Raw genomic sequence first — 25,026 nt, 5'->3', positions numbered from 1 at the left:
CAAAGCACATTGGAATCCAATCTAATGTTATGGATGTGGCTGATAACCATCAGACATAAGAGTTGCTCAGATCCGTGTATTGTATACCTAGATTGTTCTGGGGGACTTCAACATCCATACCTTGCTGGGTCCAGCCCAGGACTTTATAGCTACTTTTGATTGCCTTGATCCTCTTTCAAACAACACATGAAAGAGACCGCACCTTGAATCTTTTGTACTGAGCCTTCAAGAGACAGTCTGATTTCAGAGTTGGAGACTCAGCCTGAACCATGGACTGACCACTACCTAGTCAATAGGGTAGTGAGGACCCTTGCTGACACAATCAAGATCTTAGGGTTTATACTGGATCCAACATTACTGCCGGAGAAGCAAGTTAATGTGGCTTCAAGAAACACTTTCTGCCAACTTAGTTAGCCCCAAAGATGGCCCCCTACCTTAACTTGACTGATCTGGTGACCTGGCTCTATGCCGCGGTAACAGTGAAACTAGACTATTGTAATTCAGTCTATATAGGTCCCCTGCCAAAGTCAGCTTGGAGACTCCAGTTGATTCAAATGCTGCAACTTGGTTATTATCAGGAGCTAGGTTGAGCATTCATATAATCCCCATTCCGCAGTCATTCTGTTGGCTGCCCATAAGTTACTGGGTTCAGTTCAAAGTACTGACAAGCACAGAAAGCACTTCATGGGCCTATGTTTTCCCCTGCTTTCACTGTGCATGCCCACTGAGTTTTCTTTGTCATCCTGCATTGATTTTTCTCCCTTCAGTGCTCAGTTCGCTTTCTAGCCACTGTTTCCCCAGGTTTTCTGAGAGTGCTTTTATGCCAATTTTCCCCTTGTTTCACTTCCAAGCTGAAGGTAATTCAAAAGCATACAGATTCCCTCAGGTTTCTCACCAACCTTTTTGCCGCCCCTTGAAGGTCACTCCCCGACCACATCGAGCGCATTCCACCCACTCTGCACCTTCCACTACCATCCCCCCTTCATCAGTGTACAAGCTCCATTCTCCCCCCCTTTTTTTGACAAGCGGCATGAGTTTAGCAATATGAGAATATCCCTAGTCTTGGATCACTGAATTTTTTAAAAAATTCAAATGACCCGGGGGGGGGGAGTTTAAAAGGAGGTGCACAAGGTTTAGTTCCCTGCTGGTATCAACTTGAAAAGGGGCTCAGAGAGGAGGCAAATGGCAGTGTCCCCTGTGCAAAAAAAGAAAAGAAAAAGATTTCAGTGCTGCATGGAAACAAAATGAAGGGGGGGATTGTCAGCACGGAATGAAATTGACATGAGATGTAAAGAGAGGGAGAGACTGGGATGGGAACAGCCCCATAGCTAGACAATTTTTGCTGGGGTCATTGAAATGAGTCTGGCTAGGAGCCAAGGAAGGAGAGAAGTGATGCTGCTGTCACTGTCTACTCACCCAATGAGCCAGCACCATGCATGGGTCCAGTGCCTGGCAGCCCTAGAGCATGTGCTGAGCACAGAGCCTCATCCCCGAGCCGTGTTTGGTTCTCCCTCTGGGTTACATGGTCAGCCTGGCCTCCCTGCCACCTCAAGGCCAAGGGAGGCAGCCTGGCTGCCCCAGCCAATGGAGAGGCCCGGCCTCCTCTGGTGCAGAGCAGGCAGGCAGGCAGGCAGTGACCCCTAATAGAATTATCTTGCTACCAGTCTCTCTGTAAGAGTTGTAGAGAATGGCCTGCCTTGACACCTCACTGTGCTCGCTGCTGGCATCATGTGACCTGGGCTGGCTGGGCTGGCACAGGCACAGTGAGGCACCAGGCAGGCCATTCTATACACCTGTTGCAAAGAGACCAGTAGCGAGATAATACTATTGGGAGCCACCACCTTCCTGCCTGCTCTGTGCTTGAAACCAAAGGACCCCTATCTGCACTGGGGGTCTGGCATCATCCTAGAGGGGGCTGGGCACATCTGTGGTGACATAACCCCCACCCCACCCCTGCCTAGCTACAGGCCTGGATGGGAAGCCTAAAGCTTTAGAAATGTTTTGCCTTTAATGCTTTAGTGAACAAATGGGGGGGGGTTGGGGGGGTCCGTTTTGGCAGTCTCCAGAAGCCTAACATTAAAAGGGTGGCTGAGCCACGTGGACCTTCTGCAAACTGATGAACTTAAGAATCACTTGGGATTGATCCATTTGGAGGACAGAGTGCTATCTGCACAGAACAGGCTGTAAAAAACTGCCAAGATCACGAGCAGTGTGCAACATCAAATTAGAAAATCGTAGAGAATGGCCTGCCTTGACACCTCACTGTGCTCGCTGCTGGCATCATGTGACCTGGGCTGGCTGGGCTGGCACAGGCACAGTGAGGCACCATCCATTTGGAGGAAGAGGGCCATCCACACAGGACAGGCTTTAAAAATTTACCAAGATCATGACCAGTGTGTAGGCGCAAATTGCAGCCCTGTATAAAGTGTGGTGGAGTTGCAGCCGACTTTGCACAGGCATGCGTGCACACACAGACACACACACACAGCTTGCAATGCCAGTGGGTTCTACCGTGCATTCTGTACATTCAATGTGTTCCCCCATATTATGAGATCATGTGTCTCTTTCCCATTTTCCACAGTGGCCGATAACACAGCAGAGAATCCCCTAGTTCACCGCAATATGGAAAATAGGGCTCTGCAGCTGCTTGTCAGTTTCAAAAAAAGTCTGGTCAGTTTCAACATCAGGTTTCTCCCCCTTTGTCTACATGTCTTTCTTTTCCCTTTCATTCAACCAACTAACCCTAAAATGCAAGCACAAAACCTGAACCAGGGGGATTGAAATGGAAGGTGCTTGCTGGACACTACTGTGCAGCTGTGATAGGACAATTGCGTGATTTAAAAAGAAAACAACTTTGTATGCTAAGCTCCACACATCACAAGTGACGTTCCACCTTGATTTAGAAAAGTTCGTTTAAAAAATTGTACCTGCAGAATAAGTACACTGGTGGGAAAAGAATACAAATTGCAGCCCTGTGCAAAGTGTGGAGGAGTTGCAGCTGATTTTGCACAGGAGCGTGCACACACTCACATGTTGCCAACTATCACAGCTTGCAATGCAAATGCCAGAGGGTTCTACCATGCATTCTGTACACTCAACATGTTCCCCCATATTATGAGATCATGTGATTCTTTCCCATTTTCCACAGTGGCCGATAACACAGCAGAGAATCCCCTAGTTCACCGCAATATGGAAAATAGGGCTCTGCAGCTGCTTGTCAGTTTCAAAAAAAGTCTGGTCAGTTTCAACATCAGGTTTCTCCCCCTTTGTCTACATGTCTTTCTTTTCCCTTTCATTCAACCAACTAACCCTAAAATGCAAGCACAAAACCTGAACCAGGGGGATTGAAATGGAAGGCGCTTGCTGGACACTACTGTGCAGCTGTGATCGGACAATTGCGTGATTTAAAAAGAAAACAACTTTGTATGCTAAGCTCCACACATCACAAGTGACGTTCCACCTTGATTTAGAAAAGTTCGTTTAAAAAATTGTACCTGCAGAATAAGTACACTGGTGGGAAAAGAATGCTGCGTAAGGCGGGCATAGAATCTGAAATCAAGATTAAAGGCTTACTGCGCTGAAAACCTACAGTAAGATGTACATGCATATTGGGTCATGGCCTTGGACCCTCATATCTGCAAGGCTACCTGTCTACCTATGTACTGCCATGACAAATTAATCACTTGAGCAGGGTCTTCTGCAAGTGCCACCCTGCAAATGAGCAATCAGAATGCTACCCTGATGCAACAATTGCCCATACATACACATTCTGTCTTGGGGCCCACACCTTATAGAATGGCCTGCCTGATGAAGTCAGGAAGCTTCCACTCTCCTGACATTTTTCAAACTATACAAAATTGAAAGCATTTTTACAAAGATAACACGGCTTTATTATAATGGAACAATTAAAAAAGAATGCTTTCATGAAAGGGAAAAGAATGTGGATCATAGTACTGTGTATAGTATGTACAATCTGTTGCTGTGTGCATTATCCAGTTAGGTAATTTCTGCATTCTTTAATATGCCACATTCCTTCTTAAACTGTTTCCGTTTGACTGCATTGACTCATCACCTTGAATCTCAGTGCGGAAGGTGGACTATTAATAATGCCAACAAATTAATAATACTACATATAAGTATTTCTGCATAAACAGAGTTGCTTTCTTACCTCAAGTGTTGCTTTTATGCCTTGATTTATTACTTTTATCTTGGCAGGGTTGCTGTGTACCTGGTGGGCAGTAGTGGATTAGAGGCTACAAAGCCATTGACCTAGCTAAATCAGAATGCTACCCTGATGCATTCATTTTAAAACATGTGATATTTTGTTGCATTTGTTGACACTGGAATAAATATTTTTCTCATTATTTAAGGGTTTGTGTGTGTGCTTTTTGCCCTGGGTTATTCAAACATTGTACCATTTACTGACAGCCAGAGTTGTATAGTGGTTAGAGTGTCAGACCAGGATTTAGGAGATCCAGGTTCAAATTCTTACTCTGCCATGGAAGCTTGCTGGGTGACCTAAGTGGGCCAGTTAATACATATTAATCCAAACCTACCTCACGGTGTTGTGTGGATAAAATGGAGAAGATGTGAGGACAATGTATGATTGTAGTCTTTTGCAAGGAATATGTACACCTTCCTTTTACTGCATTGTCTTCCACCTCTGTAACCTGCTTTCTGGATTTGTTTTGCCCCCCCCCCCATTTTTTTCCAATTCGTTAATTTTTTCCTGCTGCACTGTGGATTGCGTGTTTTATGCTATCTGACTGGTGTATGATATTTATCTTATATTTATGCATCTGTCTTGAGAAAGGCAGCCTATAATTTAAGTAAGCAAGTAAGCAAATATTCAAGTAAAGCAGCCCATTGGCCAGTGACTGCAGTTCAACCACCCAGAGCCCCGTTCATCTTTAAATTGCTGATGAATGACGATCCAAAACAAGTCATCATCACATCGCTTCAGTTCTCTGCTGCTCTTGTTACATCAAAGCAAAGCTCTTTCATAATACAGAACAGTTCCTTTGGAAATGAACCGACCTGCATTTTGCAACACAACTAATCTCCTTTTTTGAGTTAGTTGGCGCGTGCAAAACAGCTGAGGAAGAAAAGACCCTGTGCTCAGAGCTCTTTACCGAATGTGTCATTCATCATTTGCAGAACTGGCTTTGAAAAGAGCAAAAAAAAAAAAAACCCACAACCCACTCATCAGCTTAGAAAACACTGAAACTGCTCCTGCTACTCTTGTGATATCTGTCTTTATATATGATAATAATTCCAGATAGGTAGCTGCACAGGCAAAATGAAACAGGAGCTGGATGGTAGCGGTACCTTAAAGAACAGCAACACTTACTCCAGCCTAAGTTTTTGGGAGTCAGCCTTCACTTTGGCTGATCCATTAGGCACACTCATGAATTTTCCATCCATTTGATGAAGTGAGCTCTGGGCTGTGAAAGCTTATACTGGATTAAGGACTGTTGCTGCTGGAGTTGCCATTGGACTCCTGTTTTGTCTTATGTCTCTTCACGCAAAAAATGATGATGAAAATTAAAAGACTTTCACAAAATGGCATAAGCACGGGTAAGGACATTGTGTCTTACTAGAACCATCAAAGGAAATTCCATAGAGGTCCATGAGACTCACACAGCCCCATTCCAGGTAACAGCACAGCCACAATAGCAACAGATGAGCTGTCAGGAGGAAAGTATTATGTTTTCCCTAGATAAAAAACGTTGGTTGCTAAAAGGCAACATTGAGGGAAGGTGTACCAGCAAAGTGTAACAAGGAAGAAGCAACTGTGCACTCATTGCACACATGAGAAACAAATGCACATTCCTTGTGCACAAGGGAAACAAATTCATGACTTTGTTGTGGAAAGGAAAGGGCCATTTTGTCTTCCTGTCTTGGAGTTATAGCAGCCAGTAGGTATTGCAGTGCAGTTTATTGTCTGAATTCAAGACCATCAAATGGCATCTCTCATCCTCCAGGCTCCCCCCCCCCACACACACACACGCATGTTTCTGAGCTTCCTGCCAGCACTTATCCTTGCATCTTTCACCAGCTGACCTGACTTCTGGGTCTGATTAAGGCTCTTCCTCTTTATTCTCCTTTTCCTCCTTAGGCTTCTGTTCTGGCTCCTCAATTTTAAAATTACTGATTTGAAAGATGAAGGGGGGGAAAAACCAATGAGGATTGCTCATAATAACAACAACAAAAAGAGAGAACCACTTTTCTAAATTACTCTCCCCTTTCCACCAAATGACATATTAAAGACCACCTGAAACAAACTAACCACTGAGCACAGGAAGGTTAGCTAAGGGAAGAGTGCTTGCTTTCAAGTTGCCTTTTAGTCCATATTGCCTTCCTCCGTGTAGTCTTCCTCGGTGGTCTCCCATCTCAGTACTGACCGTGGCCCACCCTGCTTAGCTCCCAAATCCTGATGAGCTCAGAGACCAAACTGGGCTTATCAGGATGCTACACTGTTGTAAGCACCTGACCTAACCCGTGGTGCTTTGCTCCAAAGGATTAATAGTGCCCATGACAATGGATGCCCTTAACTCACTTGCCACAAGCTGGTAACCAACTTATGCTGGTCATGGGGAGGGCAGTCTGAACAAGACCAGGACTCAACAGGCAGTATCCTATCACTCCATGTGTGGACGGGGTAATTTCCCCCAGATTCCTCTTCATTGCTGCAGCTCTTCCTGACCCATGCAAAGATCAATCTCAGGGCTGCAGGACCCATGTCCCAGAGACAGGCAGTGTGGTACAGTGGTTAGAACACTGGACTAGGATCTGGTTGGAATCCTCAGTCTGCCAAGTAAGTTTGCTGGGTGACCTTGGGCCGGTCAGACTCTCTCAGTCTAACTTGTCTCAGTGGGTTGTTGTGAGGATAAAGTGGAGGAAAGGAGAACCATGTAAGCTGCTTCAGGTCCCTGCTGGGTAGAAGGGCAGGGTAGAAATGAAGTTTAACAAATAAATAAATACACATGGAGGATGAGCAGTGTGGGTTGGTGGCAGTGGGGTGAGTGAGACGAGGGGCTGAAACAGCTCCTCCTTCCTCTTCCAGAAGCCCAGTTCAGGTCCTCAGAGGGGAATGGGTGGTTCCAGCCCTTGTCCTCCCTCCTGGCTCCAGCCTGCTGACCCTCTCAGCTGTTCCTAACCATGAATCCTGAGACCCCAGGAATAGTCTTTCGGGGGGGGGGGGTCAGAAAGAGCTCCAATAGTACGGGAAAATCTAAGTGCCTCCTGTATGTGGATGGTTGGATACCGCCCAACATATAAATGATATGTGTGAAGCCTCTAGGGTACTATAAGCTTTTAGACCTTTGAGCAGGCCAATTTCTGCCTCTCTCTCTGTTGTTCCCCTCCCCTTTGACTGACTTTCAACTGCTCTTAGTGTTCCAAGAGCATGCTCAGACCTCATGACTGGGGGGGGGGTGTCTTTTGATTTTTCTGAGTGCCCTGAAGTGAGCCCCTTCATGACAGACACTCAGTCTTTAATTTTGCTATTTAAAGGGAACAAACTTAGTTCTCGTGAATCGTGGGTGGTGGGAGGCACTGAAAATAGATGATTGTGAAATCCCCCCAATCTCCCCCTCCCAGATACTAGAAGCTCTTAGGGGGTCGTGCTAACTAATTTTCCTAACTCTTCCTGTTCTTCCTCCTTTAACTGATTCCCTAGTGCTCTCAAATTCCCTGCCTAATGGAGTATACTCAGTCCTCATCAGGGTACTATGGAGTTTTTAATTAATTCTTTTGGTTAATTTACAAAGCTGTATTCTCCTCCATATGCCCCGGCAGCCCCTGAAATACACAGAAGCCTCTCTCCTGTCTGGGGGTGGCCTGGTTTTGCTGCTTTTTTCAATAAGAACCTCTCTTTTTACTACTAGATATAGCAAATAATAATATTCTAGACAGGAAAATGCAAAGATCTAGTCTGGTTCAAAAGGTTTACTGGAGTTGGCACTTGCCACCTGCTCATTTTAAAATGGAAAAGAACAATGAAGAGAGAGAATAGAAGAAAATAATGGTTTGTTTTTTTGCTCACCTGTAGTCTACCTGCCCTGTCCTGCCACTGTCGAGCTTGCGTATCAGTTCACCAACCTGTATTCGGTCCAGAGGGATCTTGGTTTGCTTGGGAAACAAGAAGAACATTTTGTTACTTTCCATTCAGAAATGGTGATTAAGTATTTCCCCCACTATCTGGAGGCTACAGGGTCAGAGTGCCTGCCTGTCTCCTCTTCCTTACCCCATGTCTGTGAAAGACCCTTTGCAGGCTGACCCACCTGACACAACTCTTCCTTTAGCATGGCTTATACACACCAAAAGTGTCCTGTGATGCAAGGCAGAGACCCTGCCCCTATTCGCCTTCCTCACTGCTTCCTAGGCTGCCCCAATTGCTTCCTATCAATGTCCATGATTCGCCTGGAATGTTAGGGGCTGCAAGTCATCAGCCCTCATTTCAGCACCCAGCTGTGCCACTGCCAATCCCATTGCTAGACTTTCTCCAACAATCTTCTAGCACCTCCTTGTTTATTTAAACTTAGATCCTGCCTATTCCCACCTGACCAAAGTGATTACCAGTCATAAAATCACAACCTTTACCAGGGAGACATGTGGGGGGTTATCCCTGTAGATTCTCTTGGACCTCTCAGGCCTGGTTCACCTATTACAAAGTCCATGTGGTTGACACATGGCTGCCATGAAGACTTTGGATCAGGCTGCACCTGGAAGTCCCCCATGTGTGGGTTCAATTTGGATTGGGGCCATGGTGCACAGCGTAATTTGGGGAAATGGCTGAACCCGGTGGCACTTGTGCTGTGGGGTTCCATTTTCTTTCCCACTCATTTTAACATCAGCATAAGGCTGTCTTCTGGACATCTGAAATGAGATATTATTAGTATGTTGATAACACACTGCTGTATTTTTCTTTGCAACAGAGGTGAGACAGTGGATGTTCTGAACGAGTGTCTGGAGATGGTAATGGATTGGATGAGGGCCAATAAACTGAAGGTCTACACAAGTGAAATTAAGCTGCTGTTGCTCAATAATTGGGCTAATCGTGGAGCAGGGATCTGGCCTCTTCTGGAGTGGGTTGTGTTCCATAAAGAAATAGGTTTGGAGCTTGTGGGTGTTTTCAGATCCATTTCTGCAGATGGAATGTCAAATATCATTGGTAGCACGTAACAGCTGTAACCAGTTTTGGTTGGTGCACTAACTGTAGCCTTTCCAGAGAATCAATATTGGACCATGCTCTGCTAGCAGTGATCCATGCTCAGATCATATCCAGGTTAGATTCCTGTAGGGTTGCCAACCCTTAGCTGGCAAACTTCAGGAGACTGCTGGATGTGGGACTTACCTAACAGCCTCCTGTAACACCATGACGTTACTTCTGGCTGTGTAAGTGGAAGTAAGGTCACTGTGCCATGGGATGCTCAGGGATTCATCTGAAACTTTATGGTAAAAACCACAGAGTTTTGGATGGATCCTAGAGCATCCCACAATGTGGTGAGTGAAATCACTTCCAGTTAAACAAGTGGACATGATATTGCAGTGTTGAGGGATTCCATTTTATACACACCTTTTCCCCCTGCCACCCGACTGAGTGCCAACAAGGAACAGGAAAGTGGCAAACGGCAACCATTAGGACTTTTTTTCTGGGGAAACGTGCTGGAACAGAGCTTCAACAAAATTCTTTTTAAAATGTTTTTAAAGTTCATGAGCTTTTAGCATACAGATTGAAAACTTCATTTTCCTCTTGAGAGTTCCGGCACCTCTTTAAAAAAAAAAAAAAGCCCTGGCCAAACATAGATTACTGCTATCTGCTATACGAGTGGTCCCCAACCTTCTTGAGCCTGCAAGCACCTTTAGAATTCTGACACAGCACGGTGGGTGCAGTCACAAAATGGCTGCCAAAAATGGCTGCTGCAGGAGGCAGAGCCAGACACAAAATGGCTGCTACAGCTTACCTTCAGCACACAGTGCTGTGGTGGCAGCACCTGCCAAAGTAACATTTTTTAAAAAAATCTATAGTCAATCAAATCTCCAGTGGCCAGTCATAAGCCTTGCTGGGCAAAAGCCTCACCTGTCCTCACTTACTTTGTAAAACACTTGGCAGGCGCCAAGAAAGGTGTCAGTGGGCACCATGGCATCCATGGGCACCACGCTAGGGACCCCTGTGCTCTACATATGGCTGCCTTTAAAGACTATTCAGAAACGTCAACTGGTTCAAACTGTAGTGATAAGATGTGTGATAGGGACTAGCTACCGAGGATATATCTCACCAGTGTTGAAAGAATGCCAAGGATTTATGGAACCTGTGTCCTGAGACTCCTGACATGTGAATTTGATGTAGTGTATTTTGGCTCTAACTGTCATGGTTTCCAACCAAATAACCCATTAATTCTGGGACAATGATGGGATTTCTAACTGTAGCACACAACTGAAGTGCTGGTTCTTTCCTTTTAAGCTCTTAATACTTTGAGACCAGGGGTTCTAAGGGACTCCATCCTCTACTAAGGTTGCCAGCTTCAAGTTGGGAAATACCTGGAGATTTTGGGGGTGGAGCCTGAGGAGGGTGGGGTTTGGGGCATAATGCCATAGAGTCCACCTTCCAAAGTGGCCATTTTCTCCAGGTGAACTTATAGCTGTCACCTGGAGATAAGTTGTAATAGCAGGAGATCCCCAGTCATCACCTGGAGGATGGCAACCTGATATATTCTCATATGAGCCTGCCCACAGCAAAGATCTTTCCTCTGGCAAAAATGCTGTGAGAGGGAAGCCCCAACCTTCTACCTCCACTGAACTTTGTTGGTAGCTAAATGCAGAAGCTGAGAGCTTTTCAGAGATGAGAAACCTGTGTCCTGAGAATCCTGACATGTGAATTTGATATAGTGTATTTTGGCTCTGTCATGGTTTCCAACCAAATAACCCGGTAATTCTGGGACAATGATGGGATTTCTAACCCACAGTCCTCAGCACCCTCCTGAATATGCATTGCTGTTTCAGGAAGCCATGACTGTTGAACTGTTCAAGCCACTTTTAAGCGCTCTGAGACATACCTGCATCATAGCTTTCCGAAATTCTGACACAGTAATCTTCATGGTGCCTTCTTTGTCCATCTTCCTGAAGAAATCCCAGAGTCTCAGCTTGTTTTTATCCAAGTAGTTCTAGGGATTAAAAAACAATGAAATGCAAACTGGTCAATAATCTCACTTTAGTAACCAATCCCAACTCCCCACACCTTCCCCAGGATAACATTATCTATCTATCTCAGTCTTCCAGCTTTGTCCACCACTAAGGTAAGGAAGTATTCATTGCTGTTCTGATACAAAGACTGTAATTTCTGTTCCTCAAATCCCATATGCGCTCCCTGGAGAAAAACCTTTTATCTATTTAATTCATTTTGGAAATAAAACAGATTTTTTTCCCCTCTCCCATGATTTATGGGACTGTGTTACAGGGTGAAATTATGTACACATGGGGGGCATGCTGTAAGTGGGGCCAAAGGAAAGATGCTGGGGTTCTGTCTCCTCATGCACCAGGTGAATCCTTGCTCTGATGGTCCTTCTTTAGCTGCAAATATATTGCTCAGGATAAAAGGCAGGATCTTTTTGGTGGCAGCACCCTCTGTAGAACTCCCTCTCTAGAGACGTCCGCTAGGCCAGTTCTTTTTTTTTCTCTTTTACAAGAATTTTAAAACCTGTTCTTTTCCAGCAGGCATGTGGGAGTATGTCCTGGGGTTTTTTTTAAAGCTAAACTCTCAATGAAGATATGTGAGGGAAAATATGATTATTATTGTTTTCTTTTTAGGCTGTTCTTATTTTGAGAATTTACTGCATATTTTAATTTTCATGTGTTATATGTTTATAAATGGATTTGCTAGCCACCTTGAGGACCAATGGGGTAGAAAGGCCATTATAGAAGCGTTAATTAATTGATTATAGGATGGCATTGTGTGTAGAATAGCCAGGAGATCCTGAGTCGGCCCTGGCTGGGAGGGCAGGGTATAGATTTGAAGAAATAAAACAAACAAATAAATAAATCCTAGGATTGTGTGGCAGCCACAAGTTCTAGCTTTTAGCGTTGTGCATGGTGAGCTAGACTTGTTTTTAGGGGCCGACAGAGCTCTGAAAGAACTGTGACTAGCCCAAGGTCACCCAACTGGCTTCATGTGAGTGGGGAATCAAACCTGGTTCTCCAGATTAGAGTCCACCACTCTAAACCACTACACGAAACTGACTCTTCATAGAAGCATAGAAAGGCATCATACAAATAAATAAATAAATAAATGACTGTAATGGTGGGCAGTTTTGTTGATTCTGGTTGTTTAATAATTGATGGGTATTGTCGTTCTAGTGTTTGTTATGTTCCAACCTACTCTCCAGGCTCTATAGTTTAGGTATGAAGATCACTGAATGAATGACTGGGGGGGGGAAGCATCTCTTGTGACCTGATGCACTATTTAAGGAAACAATGGCCCAAGGAACCTTTTTAAGTGCTCTGGAGAGACAGAGTCCTTCACTAAAACCTGATGACCCTTCCCAATAACCTGGAGAACATTTACCTCACAATGGAGAAAGATATTTGTGGGGTAGAAAAATATCCCAAGATAAAAAATGTTTGAAACTATTAAAGTTAGATATTTTTAGATGTCTACCATTAAAATTCATGAAAGTTTATGTTAGTTGTCGAACATCTTGGGTTTCAAATACAGTTTTTGTTGTCTCTTTTCTTTTTAAGTTATAGCTTTGTAAAGGAACCACACAGGTAAAAGTTACTCAATATGCAATAGGGAAAAGGTGAATCAATGCAAAATTGTGCCTTATGTCTGAGTGTGTTTCAAAGCTCTGGATGTTCTAGGGCTGTCCAGAAATATGCCTTGGCATATGAACATACCCAAGAATACAATATGTGTGTAAGTATTTTTGCGGGGCAGTGGGATGGTTAAAGCCACAGGTGCAAAGTCTTGCTACTTGTATTCTGAGTGCTTGTGTTTCAAAATTCAGCAGTAGCTGGGTGCAGAATGTGGCCTTTGAGATTTGATACTTTGGCTTGAAAAAGAGAGCCGTGAAAATGTTTGAGCATTACTTGGTCAAATCTAGAAGCCAGAGTAAGATTTGAGCAGGATTTCCATCACCATTTCATGAGCCTGTGCCCTGCCAATTAACAAATGTCTTCGGTTTATATAGCCTGAAGAATTTCTAGGTGCAAAACTTTGATTTTTGTTTTTTAGCACAAAGTTTTAATCATTTTAAGCACCAGAAAAGGTGGCTGCAGAAAATATAATTCAGTTACTGGCTTTAGCAGTTTGCACTAAAAATAAAATAATACTAATAAAAACTTTCTTTGACACAACAGCACCATCTGGTGCGGTTTCTGGAGATAGCATGCTTTCAAAATTAATCCAGAATCCAGAAGAAAACTCCTTGACTGTAGTAGCCAAAAGACAAAAGCCATTGTGGTAATGCATGGGTTAATTGTTTTATTATGGCATGATCAAAGCAAAATAGATGGAGGTATAATATATACAGACATGGGTTGTAAGATAAATTAACAATGTGGAATCCAATGAAAACAGCACACACCAAATAGCCGAGAACTGTTGATACACACAGTGCATAGCCAAATGGGAAAGAATTTACTGCTTGAAAAATATATACATAAATTAGCACAGTGTGTTTATAATATATGTATCAAAACCATAGAGCCTGGAGGGGGGGGGGGCTAGAGCATCGTGCCAACATGCACTTCATTGAGTGCAGACAAAGTATGATTTGTAGTTTTTTGCTGAAGCAGAACAGCAAACCAGTTCTGCCTAGAACTGCAAATTAGAACTTGCTGGTTTGGCTGAAATTAGGGTTGCTAGTTCCGGGTTGGAAAACCCAGAGATCTTAGGGCTGGAGTCTGGGGAGGATGGGTTTTAGGGATGGAACTCAGTGGGTGTAATGTCACGGAATCCACCCTCCAAAGCAGCGGTTTTCTCCAGAGGAATTGATCTCATTAACCTGGAGATCCACTGTAATTCTGGGAGATCTCCAGGCCCTACCTGGAGGTTGTCAACCCTTGCTAAAATCACAAACTGTGGTTTGCTGACAACCAGGAAGGAAAAGAGAGAGAAGGTACCCCACTCCCTTGGACTCCTGCCAGTTGCTGGCTGGCAGCTCCATGTATTCATTCTCATATGTCTCAAGAGATAGAAAATTATCTGTTCTTTCTCAGATCAAATTAATACTCCATTTCATGGCAATGGGCTTGTAGCCTGGCTTGGTCCTCCCTGGACCCCAGTAAAGTATACTCACTTTCCCCCGCCCCATGACCGCACCCTGAAAATGTCAACTGATCTTTCCCAAACCCTGACTCAGCAGTAATGTTCTTAGAGAAACAAGCTCCACCCTCTGTGCACGTGCAGGAAGACGTCTGGGCATTGGAAGAACCAAGGCATCCTCACCTGTATCAACTTCATAGGATCTGGACGATGCTCTTGCTTCTTGGTTATGTGGCCCCCAACCCCTCCATAGATGACATCTAGTTCAGGGTGTACCTCACAAATGACATCCACTAGTCGTACGAAACCTTCATTCACCAGCACATTCTAAAGCAGAGCAGAGAGCAGATGATGCTAGATCCCATGGAGGCACCCCCCCCCAAAATTCTGACCTTTTTACATATACAACCTGTGATCACTTCAGTGTGAGCCTGTGTGGTAGAGCAGTTAGCATGTTGGACTAGGATTTGGGAGACCCCGATCTCTCCCCACTGTGCCATTAAAGATCACAGGGTGACTGTAAAAACTGACCCACCTTGGTACAAGAGATTTGTTCCCCTGTCTCTGAACTGAGACACTGAAACAAATCTCTTTGTGATAATGTAGCCAAGTTTACCCTGGATTTGTCCTGGTAACTCACAGCAACGCACCTTTAAGGTGAAATGGGTTTTTTATTAAGGAAATTAAAGAAAAAAACATTTTGAAAGCAATACAGTTCCAGTTCCAAATATACAGGAAACAAGAAAACTAATTCTCTAGATACAGGTCTTTGCAGCATAGATGTTTCTTATAGGTTTACTAAGTCCAGTATATAGCAGCATACCTCCATATAGGTGTAACATGAGGCATATTAGGTAACACGTACAGGAACATGGCGATGAAATAAGGTAAAGGGACTAGGATGAGGCCTAACAGCATAGACTACACTTTATAAAAACATGGGCCATAGATCTCCTGACTCTTGTCCATCGATCACTGGACTGTCTCCAAGGGAGATTCTGGATGAGCTCTGTCCCCCCCCCTCCCATCCACATCCAGCTGAACTGAGTGAACTAATTAGCAAGGCTTGATGCCTGAGAGATTACCTTGGCTGGTAACTGTTTACTGGTGTGTGTGTGTGTGGCTGATACTGGTTCTTAAGGAACCAGACAAGGGGAAAAAATGTTATGCGGAACTTTCCTCTGAACAGGGCTTCTCTCTTGACAGTGACCTTAGGACAGTCCCACACTTTCAGCTTAACCTGGTGTTGTCAACTGCAGGTTGGGAAATACCTGGAGTTTTGGGGGATGAAGCCTGAGGGGGGTGGGGCTTGGGGAGGGGAGGGACTTCAATGGGGTATAATGCCATAGACTCCACCTTCCAAAGTGGCAATTTTCTCCAGATGAACTGATCTCCATTGCCTGGAGATCAGTTCCCAGAAGACCTCCACCCACCACCTGGAGGTTGTACTTTTCGATCCTAGCTCTTTAAGTTTAAATCTTTGTTAAAGTTCAACAAACCCTTATATATTCTTAAAGAGCTAGGATCAAAAAGTACTTGATACAAAGGGAAAACTCAAGTAAAGTCCACAAATCCTTTGTATAAAGACAAACTTCAGGAGAGCAAAGGTTCTACATCTTGTATGAGCAGCAGCTGCTGGCTTCACGGCTGCGTTCACATTTTGCTTCTTCAGATAGCTGGTACTCTTTAGCTGTGAAACTGAAAATATACTTTTATGTCACATCCACTAAATTACAACATATTTACTACATCCCCAGTTGTTAGCACATACATACTCACTGAAATAAAGTACCAACAATTTTTGATCCTAGTTCTTTAAGAATATATAAGGGTTTGTTGAACTTTAACAAAGATTTAAAGCTGTTTGAATTGTTTTGCACAATATAATCTTTTTGCTTTTGTTCGTAATTCATTCACGGAGTGTCTTTATATTGATACAATCTCCTCCCTTGAGCTCTCATTTTGATATACAACCTCCTGGGGGTTGGCAGCCTTACATTAACCCATCTCACAGGATTGTTGAGAAGGTAAAGCAGGAGCCATATATGCCACTCTGAATTATTTGGAGGAAACACAAGATATATAAAATTGACTAATCACGGCTTCCTATATGCTTAGAATTTTCTTTGAGCAAGAAACGTGAACTGAAACTCTGTATTATTCTATATAAAAACTCTTCCATCCCTCATATCATCTTACTGAGATGTTGATTTCTTCCATCCTGGTTTTTGAATTCCTTCTGATGCATGTGAGGAGTGCAATGGCACCTTCTACTGTCATGGGATTATGCGACATCTGTGAGATAAAAGAAAAAAAATTAGCTGAATATTCTCCCCACATCACCATAACATACTGCTGAAGTCAAGTTCATGTCCTCTGCAATAGCTCCTCCTCCAATGATTTAATAAAATTTATACTGGGAAAGCAGGAGGAGGAGGAGGAGGAGGAGGACATTGGATTAATACCACACCCTTCACTCAGAGTCTCAGAGCAGTTTACAAACTCCTTCCCCTCCCCCTCCCCACAACAGACACCCTGTGAGGTAGGTGTGACTAAGCGAGCTCTGACAGAAACTGCTCTTTCAAGAACAGCTCTGACAGAACTATGGCTTGCCCAAGGTCACCCAGCAGACTTCATGTGGAGAAGGAGTGGGGAATCAAACTTGGTTCTCCCACATTACAGTCTGCGCACTTAACCACTACACCAAACTGGCTCCTGTACCACATCAGATTAGCCAAAGTTCAAGATAAAGCTCAGGACCAGCTGTATGTGAGCTGGCAGTGCTCATACTACATGGTTCCTTAGTGTTCATGCATAGGCACTTATATGCATGTGCTAGAGAGACAAGGGGCTGGATCCAACTGACTTCTCCACTGGTGAAAAAGAGAACAACGAATCCTCTTTGATCAAAGTGCAGCCTCTTTTGGAATACTGTGTGCAGCTCTGGTCACTCAAAAAAGAACATTGCAGAGCTGGAAAAAATACAGAAGAGGGCAACCAAGATGATTCAGAGGTTGGAGCACCTTCCCCTTGAGGAAAGGCTGAAGAGGTACTTTCAGTTTAGAAAAGAGATGACTAAGAGGGAACATGATTGACTGAGGTTCACAAAATTATGTATAGGGTGGAGAGAGTTGAAAAAAGAGAACTTTCTCTCCTGTTCTCAAAATACTAGAACTCAAGGGCATCCAATGAAGCTGATGAGCAAGCAATAGAATCAGGATGGACAAAAGTAAATTCTTCTTTACACAGTGAGTGATTAAAATGTGGAGTTTGCTGCCAGAAGATGTAGTGATGGCCACAGGCATAGACATTTTTAAAAATGGATTAGACAGATTCACAGAAGATGGATCTATCAGTGGCTACTAGCCACTCCACATTCAGAGGCACTCAGCCTCTGATACTAGTGCCAGGAGGCAACATCAGGTAAGGCCTTGGTCTCTATGCCCTGTTGTTGGACCTCATGGGGAACTGGTTGGCCACTGTGTGTGAGACAGGATGCTGGACTAAATGGATCACTGATTCACTGGTCTGATCAAGGAGGGCTCTTCTTGTGTTCTTATGACCAGGCAACAGATGAGCAGAGGTGGGTTGACACTGTCTTCCTCTGCATAGCAACCCTTGACTTCTTTGGTGGTCTCCCGGCCAAGTACTAATCGTGGCCAACCCTGCTTAGTTTCTAAATTCTAACAAGCTCAAACTAATCTGGGCTATTCAGGTTGCTCCAGTCCCATTACCCCTTCACCTTTCTTTGAGTCAGTTCCCAGTACCTAAGAATCCTGCAGTTTCCTCACGGTATAATCCAAGGCATAAATTCTAATCTTGATAGGTTCTGTAAGTAACCATGGAAACATATCATGAACCTGAGAGCCGTAGCTAGCCTTCTAGTGGCATTTGAAGCAATATTCATATTTCTTAACATGAAGATATAAAACTGTAGCCAGCTAACACGTTGCATTTTTAATGTTTGGATGGTCTTTGTGGTTTTATGGTCAGGCAGTTTTATTGTTACACCTCTTTTCAGTGGATCATAAATTTGTATTTTTAAAAAATAAATAAATAATGTGTGAGTTTTATTTTCCTTTATGCATTTTTGACTTTTTGTTAGAGTTTGTAAACCACTTCAGGCACTTTTTTGGGGGGAAAGTGTTGAAATTCTGTAAGTATATAAACAAACAATGCCACTCACAGTCTGTCTTTTGCCAGTCTGCAGGCTTTCATTGGCTTGAGCTCAGGAAACACCAGCCTACCTTCAGGACTCGAAGGTTTCCATTGACTTCTAAACCCTTGCTCAGCTTTATCGTCCCTTCATTGTTGATGTGGTTGCTGCTGATGTCTAGCTCAACCAGCACACTGTTGACTTTGAGAGCTTCTCCAAGGGCCAAAGCACCTTCATTTCCAAAACCGTTCCATGATACATCAAGTACTTTCAGTGTTCCGTTAGTCTGGAGAATACAAAGAGAAATTGACACTGCTACAGAGCAGCCTACCAATGCAGCAAACCTTTTCTCCTATGGACATCCCTCTCACAAAGATCCAGGTCCAGGTGCAGTGATGGTGTAACCCCAATTCACTACAAGAGGGCTCTAAGGATGCCTTGAAAATCAGGCTCACCAACTGAGCTGGAAAATCCTGCATGTTCTAAGCCCCTTTCAGACATTTTATCCATACAGACCAGGAGCCTCCCAACTGCACCTAAATTCTCCTGATATGTCACCACATTGTCTGATCACAACAGGAACGTACTTCCACATATGGTGGAAATGCGAAAAAATACAAAAATTCTGGAAAACTGTTAAACAGATGTTAAAAGAAATCATAGGGAAAGATTTAGCGCTGATACCAGAGCTCTTTCTATTGAATGTTACACCTGACGGGCTAAAATTTAATGAGAAATGTATTGTGGTATATATTATTACAATGTCCAGGATTTCTATTGCTAAAAATTGGAAATCTGATAAACTACCGAGTAAGGATGATCTGACCAACATCCTCTATGAAGTAATCGAGATGGACAAGCTCAATATGTTTTTAGCGGGCAAAACAGAAGAACACTTTAACTTGAAATGGCAAAAAGCCATAAAATGGTACGAAGAAAGAGGTTGACTTAACCCCCAAATGTATGAAATTGTAACGTGATTATATGTAAAGTTGGAAAACTTAAAATAATTAAAAAAAAAAAAAGTGGACCTTTATTGTTTCCTGGGCATGGATTGTCTTTATTTATTTCTCTGTTACACATACAACACTCAGCCTAGCTCCTTGTTTTGCTGCTGTTCCCTACCACAGGCCTGCTTCTACGGTCCTGTTCTGCCTCTCGTCACTCAGACTTCTCTTGATCCCAGGGCTTTCTGTCTGTCTCAGCATGGGAAGATGCTTACCCTGAGACCAGCGCTGAGGGCTACTGCCCCCTTCATCCGCAGATGATTCCAGCTCAGCTTCAGAACCTCCAGTGATTCGTTGTTGGCTGAAGAAAAGGAGCAGAGGAACTTGCTGAGGAAGCAAAATTGGATGGGGGAAAGGAATGTCTTTTCGAGGGCATGCAAGAGGGTTGTCAGTGTTATGATCTGAGAATCATGTGTTATAATATATGGTTTTAAAAGAAAATGCTAGTGAATACATACACCTGAGTTCTTCAGCCATTGCTGATGGGGAGGTATTTTCACTTTAGTGCATGTGCCTCCACACTCCTTGTACCTGTGGACACTTTTACAAATGTGAGATTGCAAAATGGGCATGACCTAGCGCAACCTTCAGGAGACTAGAGAAGGGACATAAGGGGTGACCACTGGCAATGGCATGATGCCACTGCAAGGAATACCTGGAACTGTAGTCCCAGTGATTCCTAGAGAGGACTGATGTCACTGTTGTGTAGTGGGTTAACCGCGTGGAAGAATTGCTAAGGCACGCATAAATGGTTTTAAAAGAAAATGCTAGTGAATACATACTCCTGAGTTCTTCAGCCATTGCTGATGGAGAAGTATTTTCACTCCTTGTACCTGTGGACACTTTTACAATTGTGAGATTGCAAAGTGGGTATGACCTAGCGCAACCTTCAAGAGACTAGAGAAGGGACATAGGGGGTGACCACTGGCAATGGCATGATGCCGCTGCAAGGAATACCTGGAACTGTAGTCCCAGTGATTCTCCGCGGACACAACAGTCACTTCTAGGTTTCCTCCCAAAGTGATGTCACGCTGTTGGTGTGACAGCCTTTTAAAACACGTTTCTCCTGCTACCATGTGGAATGGCGGTGAGAAACAAGCACTGTGAACACATGAAGCTGCCTTCTACTGAATCAGACCCTTGGTCCATCAAAGTCAGTATCGTCTACTCAGACTGGCAGCAGCTCTCCAGGGTCTCAGGCAGAGGGTTTCACAACACCTACTTCCAGATTTTTTAACTGGAGATGCCAGGGATTGAACCCAAGACCTATGCCATGCAGATACTCTGCCACTAAGCCACACACCTCCTCTCACTGGAAACACGCAAGCCCAGCAGCATCACGAAATGGCTGCTATGGGGACTGGGATAAGGCCTGGAGTTCTCTCAGAATAAAGCCCCCCCCCCTTAAGCAACCATCCACTGAACTGCCAATGGTTGGAGTCACATGAAGAATATATTTATTATTTGCTTTATTTATAGCCTGATTTTCTCACCGAGACTTAAGCACAGATCACACAATATAATCATTGAAAAAGGGTTTAATGTGTGGCAGGGTTCGTATGGGTGTAAGTGGTCCTTCGCATATCCAGAATTTAAAACGGACTTGGAAGCAAACTGGCAGGCAATAATATTTACATGAGTGCTGCTGGCCCCCAAGTTATCCATCTGGTCACCACGTTCTGAACCAGTTGTAGTTTCCAAATATTCTTTCAAGGCAGCCAAACGAACAGAACATCACAATAGTCTAATCCAGATTAAGTAAAGTATGCTTTACTTTGGTCAGGTTGCTATTTTTTGAGAAAAAGGTGCTTCTGATTAATTAACCTAGGATGGTAAAACATACTTCTGGCCACCGCCATCACCTGAGCATCCTGGTAAAGGGACAGATTCAGAAGCATGCCCCAAAGGGTGAGACTAACTGGGAGTGCAATCCCATCTAACACAGTCTAGACCAGACATTTCCTCATTTGCAGTGATGGCTGATGCCTCAGTAGAAGGAATGAACAAGGTTACCCAGCATCTGTCCCAGAAGCTCTCCTCCCTTCTCAGCAAACTCATTGTGGCTGAGGTCCAGCTCAATCACTCTGTAGTTGCCCTGTGGAGAGAAGCGGTGACATTCTCTGAACTCATTTGCTGTACTCAGACCAAGATCCATTCAGTAACAAGGCAGAATCCAGTGGCCATTGCTGCCTGTGCAGACAACTGTCTTTGAGATGAACACATCAACCAGCTCATCTGAGATACGGATAAGAACATCTCCAGAATGGTGTCGTATACGCATGCAACCACACTGGTTGCCCATGTTGGCATGGCATCAGGTATGTTAGATATGTAATTATAACACCACTTTTCTATAAAAATTATATATACAAATGTCTGCCAGGACAGGTCGATGCATCCCAGGTTCCCTGTTGCCACCCAGTCTGTGTCACATAAGTGCAAGAATGTACAGCTCCAAATACTGTGAAGGGAGAGGTGCCACCCTCAAGTTTCTGTCTCATGCAACTTTTGTCACTGCCACAGTTGTTTCTGCTGGCAAAAATACACACACACACATATATATATACACACACACACACATATATATATACACACACACACACATATATATATACACACACACACACATATATATATACACACACACACACATATATATATACACACACACACACATATATATATACACACACACACACATATATATATATACACACACACACATATATACACACACACACACACATATATATACACACACACACACACACACACACACACATATATATATATACAGAATAGATCCTGTGCAAGCTAGAGACACCAGACTTGCAGGGGATCTCAGGCCCTGCAAAGAAGGTGCCCCTAGGAAAGTGCGTTCTGAGGAAATGATTCGTGAACTGGGCACACCACAAACCACATTCTAAACCACATTTGTGTTGCCTATATAATGTATTTTGACCCTTAAAGGCAGCACAGCTCTTAAACCCCACTTTGCTGTTAGCACTGTGCATTACCAGTCTTTGTGAGTACATGTACTTGAGAGGAGTCCTGGCACAGCAACCTACACTTTCCTCCTCCTTTCTCTTGTGAGAAGAAAAGTGGATCAGATGTGAGAAAAGTGGGAAGAAAAAGGTTCAGATCAATCAATCAATCAAGAAAAAGCCCTGGAGTGGAGAACCAGTAGGGCTGGTGCTGCTAAACCCTTCCCTCCCTTATTGTTTGTCCCTTCAGAAGTGACCTCCTCCACATGCCTTTCCTGCCAATAATTTCCCCCATACTTTGGGCAGAGGGACTTTGAACAGATGAACGGCAGGAAAGGCAAGAGTTAAGTAGGCTGTGTCCCACCACAGGACCCACACTCCTGATTTGATCTCCCTGCAGCCACCCCATTGTTAAAAAGGAGGGAGAATAGCAGAACTACTCATCACTGCCTGGACACCACAATGTTTTTTATCAGTACTTAGAAGACAAGGCTGTTAGCCAGAATAGCTTTATGGGCTTAGAGAAGTGCCATGCCATCCAGGGGCCAGAGTCACGGTTTGGGATAAAGCTGATGAGTATGATCGCTTGTAGAGTTTGTGTGACTCTCATCACCAGATTTATAGATCTCTGCCCCAACACATCCTAACTGAGCTATTAGTGTAGTGCCAAGATTCTCAGACTTGTTGATCCTGTTGGCACTTTGAGAAGTTTGAGAGAGGATAGTGGGCAATAAGGTTGCCAATCTCCAGCTGGGGCCTGGAGATCTCTCAGAATTACAAGTGATTTTCAGATGACAGAGATCAGTTCCCCTGGAGAAAATGGCTGCTTCAGAGGGTGGCCTCTATGTCATTATACCCCAATAAGGTCTCTCCCTGCCCCAAACCCTGCCCCCCCAAGTTCTACCCCAGATCTCTAGGAATTCCCACCCAGGAGTTGGCAACCCTAGCTGGGCACCACCACAAAGTAGCCGCCATGGGAAATGAGACCAGTCACAAAATTGCTGCCAGTTGGGGCAATTATAAAATGTAGGGAGGTTCTAAACCAAGCATCCTATTATGATGGGGATGGTTATGACTCTGGAGGTCTTCAGGAGCACCTCCTGATCAAATGAAGTGGAGGACAGCTAGGACTGGCTACCTGTTTGGGGAAAAGGCAAATGGGAACCATAAAATACACAGGTAGGTATCATGGTGCCCATAGGCACCACATTGGTGGATCAGTGGTCTATTGAACTCTGAGCCTTATTGAACACTGTCAGGAGGATGTTGAATGCGGCATAAACTCTAGGGTGTGGGATTTAACTTGTTTAAATGAGGCCTGGGAAAAGTGTAACCTGTTTTACTGAGAGCTATGTTTTTTAAGGTAAATATTATTTGTATAGATGTAGTATTTTGCCCTGACCTGGATGGCCTAGGCCAGCTCAATCTTCTCAGATCTCAGAAAACAAGCAGGGTCAGCTCTGGTTAGTACTTGGATGGGAGATCACCAAGGAAGTCCAGGGTCACTATAGTAGGGTCGCCAGGTGCCTACCTTGTGCCGGTAGGGGGATTTGGGGGGCATTCCAGGGATGGGTGGGGACATCGGTGATGCGATGATGTCACTTTCGAAATCGCCAATATCACACAGAAACATCTGCTTGGAGTTGGGGTTTCCCCTGCCAGCCAGTTGCCTGGTGGCAGGCAGGAATCTGCAAAAGCGGGGGATATTATTATTATTATTATTATTATTATTATTATTATTATTATTATTATTATTATTATTATTATTATTATTATTATTATTATTATTATTATTATTATTATTATTATTATTAAGTGTTATGATAGGCAGGGAATAAATATTTTTAAAAATAGAGAAATAGAGAAATACATTTTACATGACTTATGGTCTTATGCATATATAGTTCCTGACTTTTCAGTTTTTCCTGTAGACAACCTACTCACCATTAATGATTCGGAAAAGTACGGTGCTGCTTCTTCCCTAAAGTTGTTCCCTGAAGATGAAAAAGAGGATATTAACAAGACTGGGGGACTGTTTCAGACAAGATTATTTCACTTCTGTGTAAGTAAGCCATAAGTACAAGAACATTTAAAATACAGGCATCTATTTCACCATACATTTGTACAATTAAATGATTGGAGAGAGAGTTCTTTGTTACTCATTATACTACACGATGGCTTGTATGCAAAAAATATCCATGTAGGAATATTTTGTAAAGCTGCCTTTAGATACTGGCAAAACTGGGAAGTCAAACGTAGCTGTAATCATACACTAAAACCAGCACAGAGCTGGAATGGGGGAATGTTACATGGTTCTTCATTTACTTTGCTTTAATGTTATGTTGTCCTAATAAAAAGTCATTGGTAGCCCACAACATTATTTCAGAATGGCTGCTTTTCATAGTTAATGTCTGCAGCTCACATCCCTAACACATTCAACGAATGGACACATGAAGCTGCTTTCTACTGAGTCCATTGGCCTATCAAGCTCTCTATTTCCTAGCATGACTGGCAACAGCTCAACAAGGCTGCAAGCAAAGGTGTTTCCCACACCTGTTCTCTGAGCTCCTTTAACTTACTGGAGCTGTGGAAACCCACCATCCCAAACACACA

At 43.7% G+C, this 25,026-nt stretch overlaps 1 protein-coding gene across 1 annotated transcript in view; it reads right to left on the bottom strand.

Moving 5' to 3' along the window:
- Positions 1 to 25,026, bottom strand: part of LRRC74A (leucine rich repeat containing 74A) — a 60,734-nt gene that overhangs the window by 13,117 nt on the left and 22,591 nt on the right. The window contains exons 6-13 of the mRNA XM_015418336.1: positions 24,358 to 24,407; positions 21,443 to 21,524; positions 19,645 to 19,730; positions 18,514 to 18,708; positions 16,466 to 16,561; positions 14,450 to 14,593; positions 11,061 to 11,168; positions 8,048 to 8,133 (exon numbers count right to left, since the gene is read on the bottom strand). Coding sequence (XP_015273822.1) covers positions 8,048 to 8,133; positions 11,061 to 11,168; positions 14,450 to 14,593; positions 16,466 to 16,561; positions 18,514 to 18,708; positions 19,645 to 19,730; positions 21,443 to 21,524; positions 24,358 to 24,407 — 847 coding nt within the window. The remainder of the gene's footprint in view (positions 1 to 8,047; positions 8,134 to 11,060; positions 11,169 to 14,449; positions 14,594 to 16,465; positions 16,562 to 18,513; positions 18,709 to 19,644; positions 19,731 to 21,442; positions 21,525 to 24,357; positions 24,408 to 25,026) is intronic.

The sequence above is a fragment of the Gekko japonicus genome, unplaced genomic scaffold (assembly GCF_001447785.1).
Source record: "Gekko japonicus isolate JY-2015 unplaced genomic scaffold, Gekko_japonicus_V1.1 scaffold3, whole genome shotgun sequence".
NCBI classification, from domain to species: Eukaryota; Metazoa; Chordata; class Lepidosauria; order Squamata; family Gekkonidae; genus Gekko; species Gekko japonicus.
The sequence above is the reverse complement of the archived record's forward strand: the minus strand, read 5'-3'. Positions and strand labels throughout refer to the sequence as shown.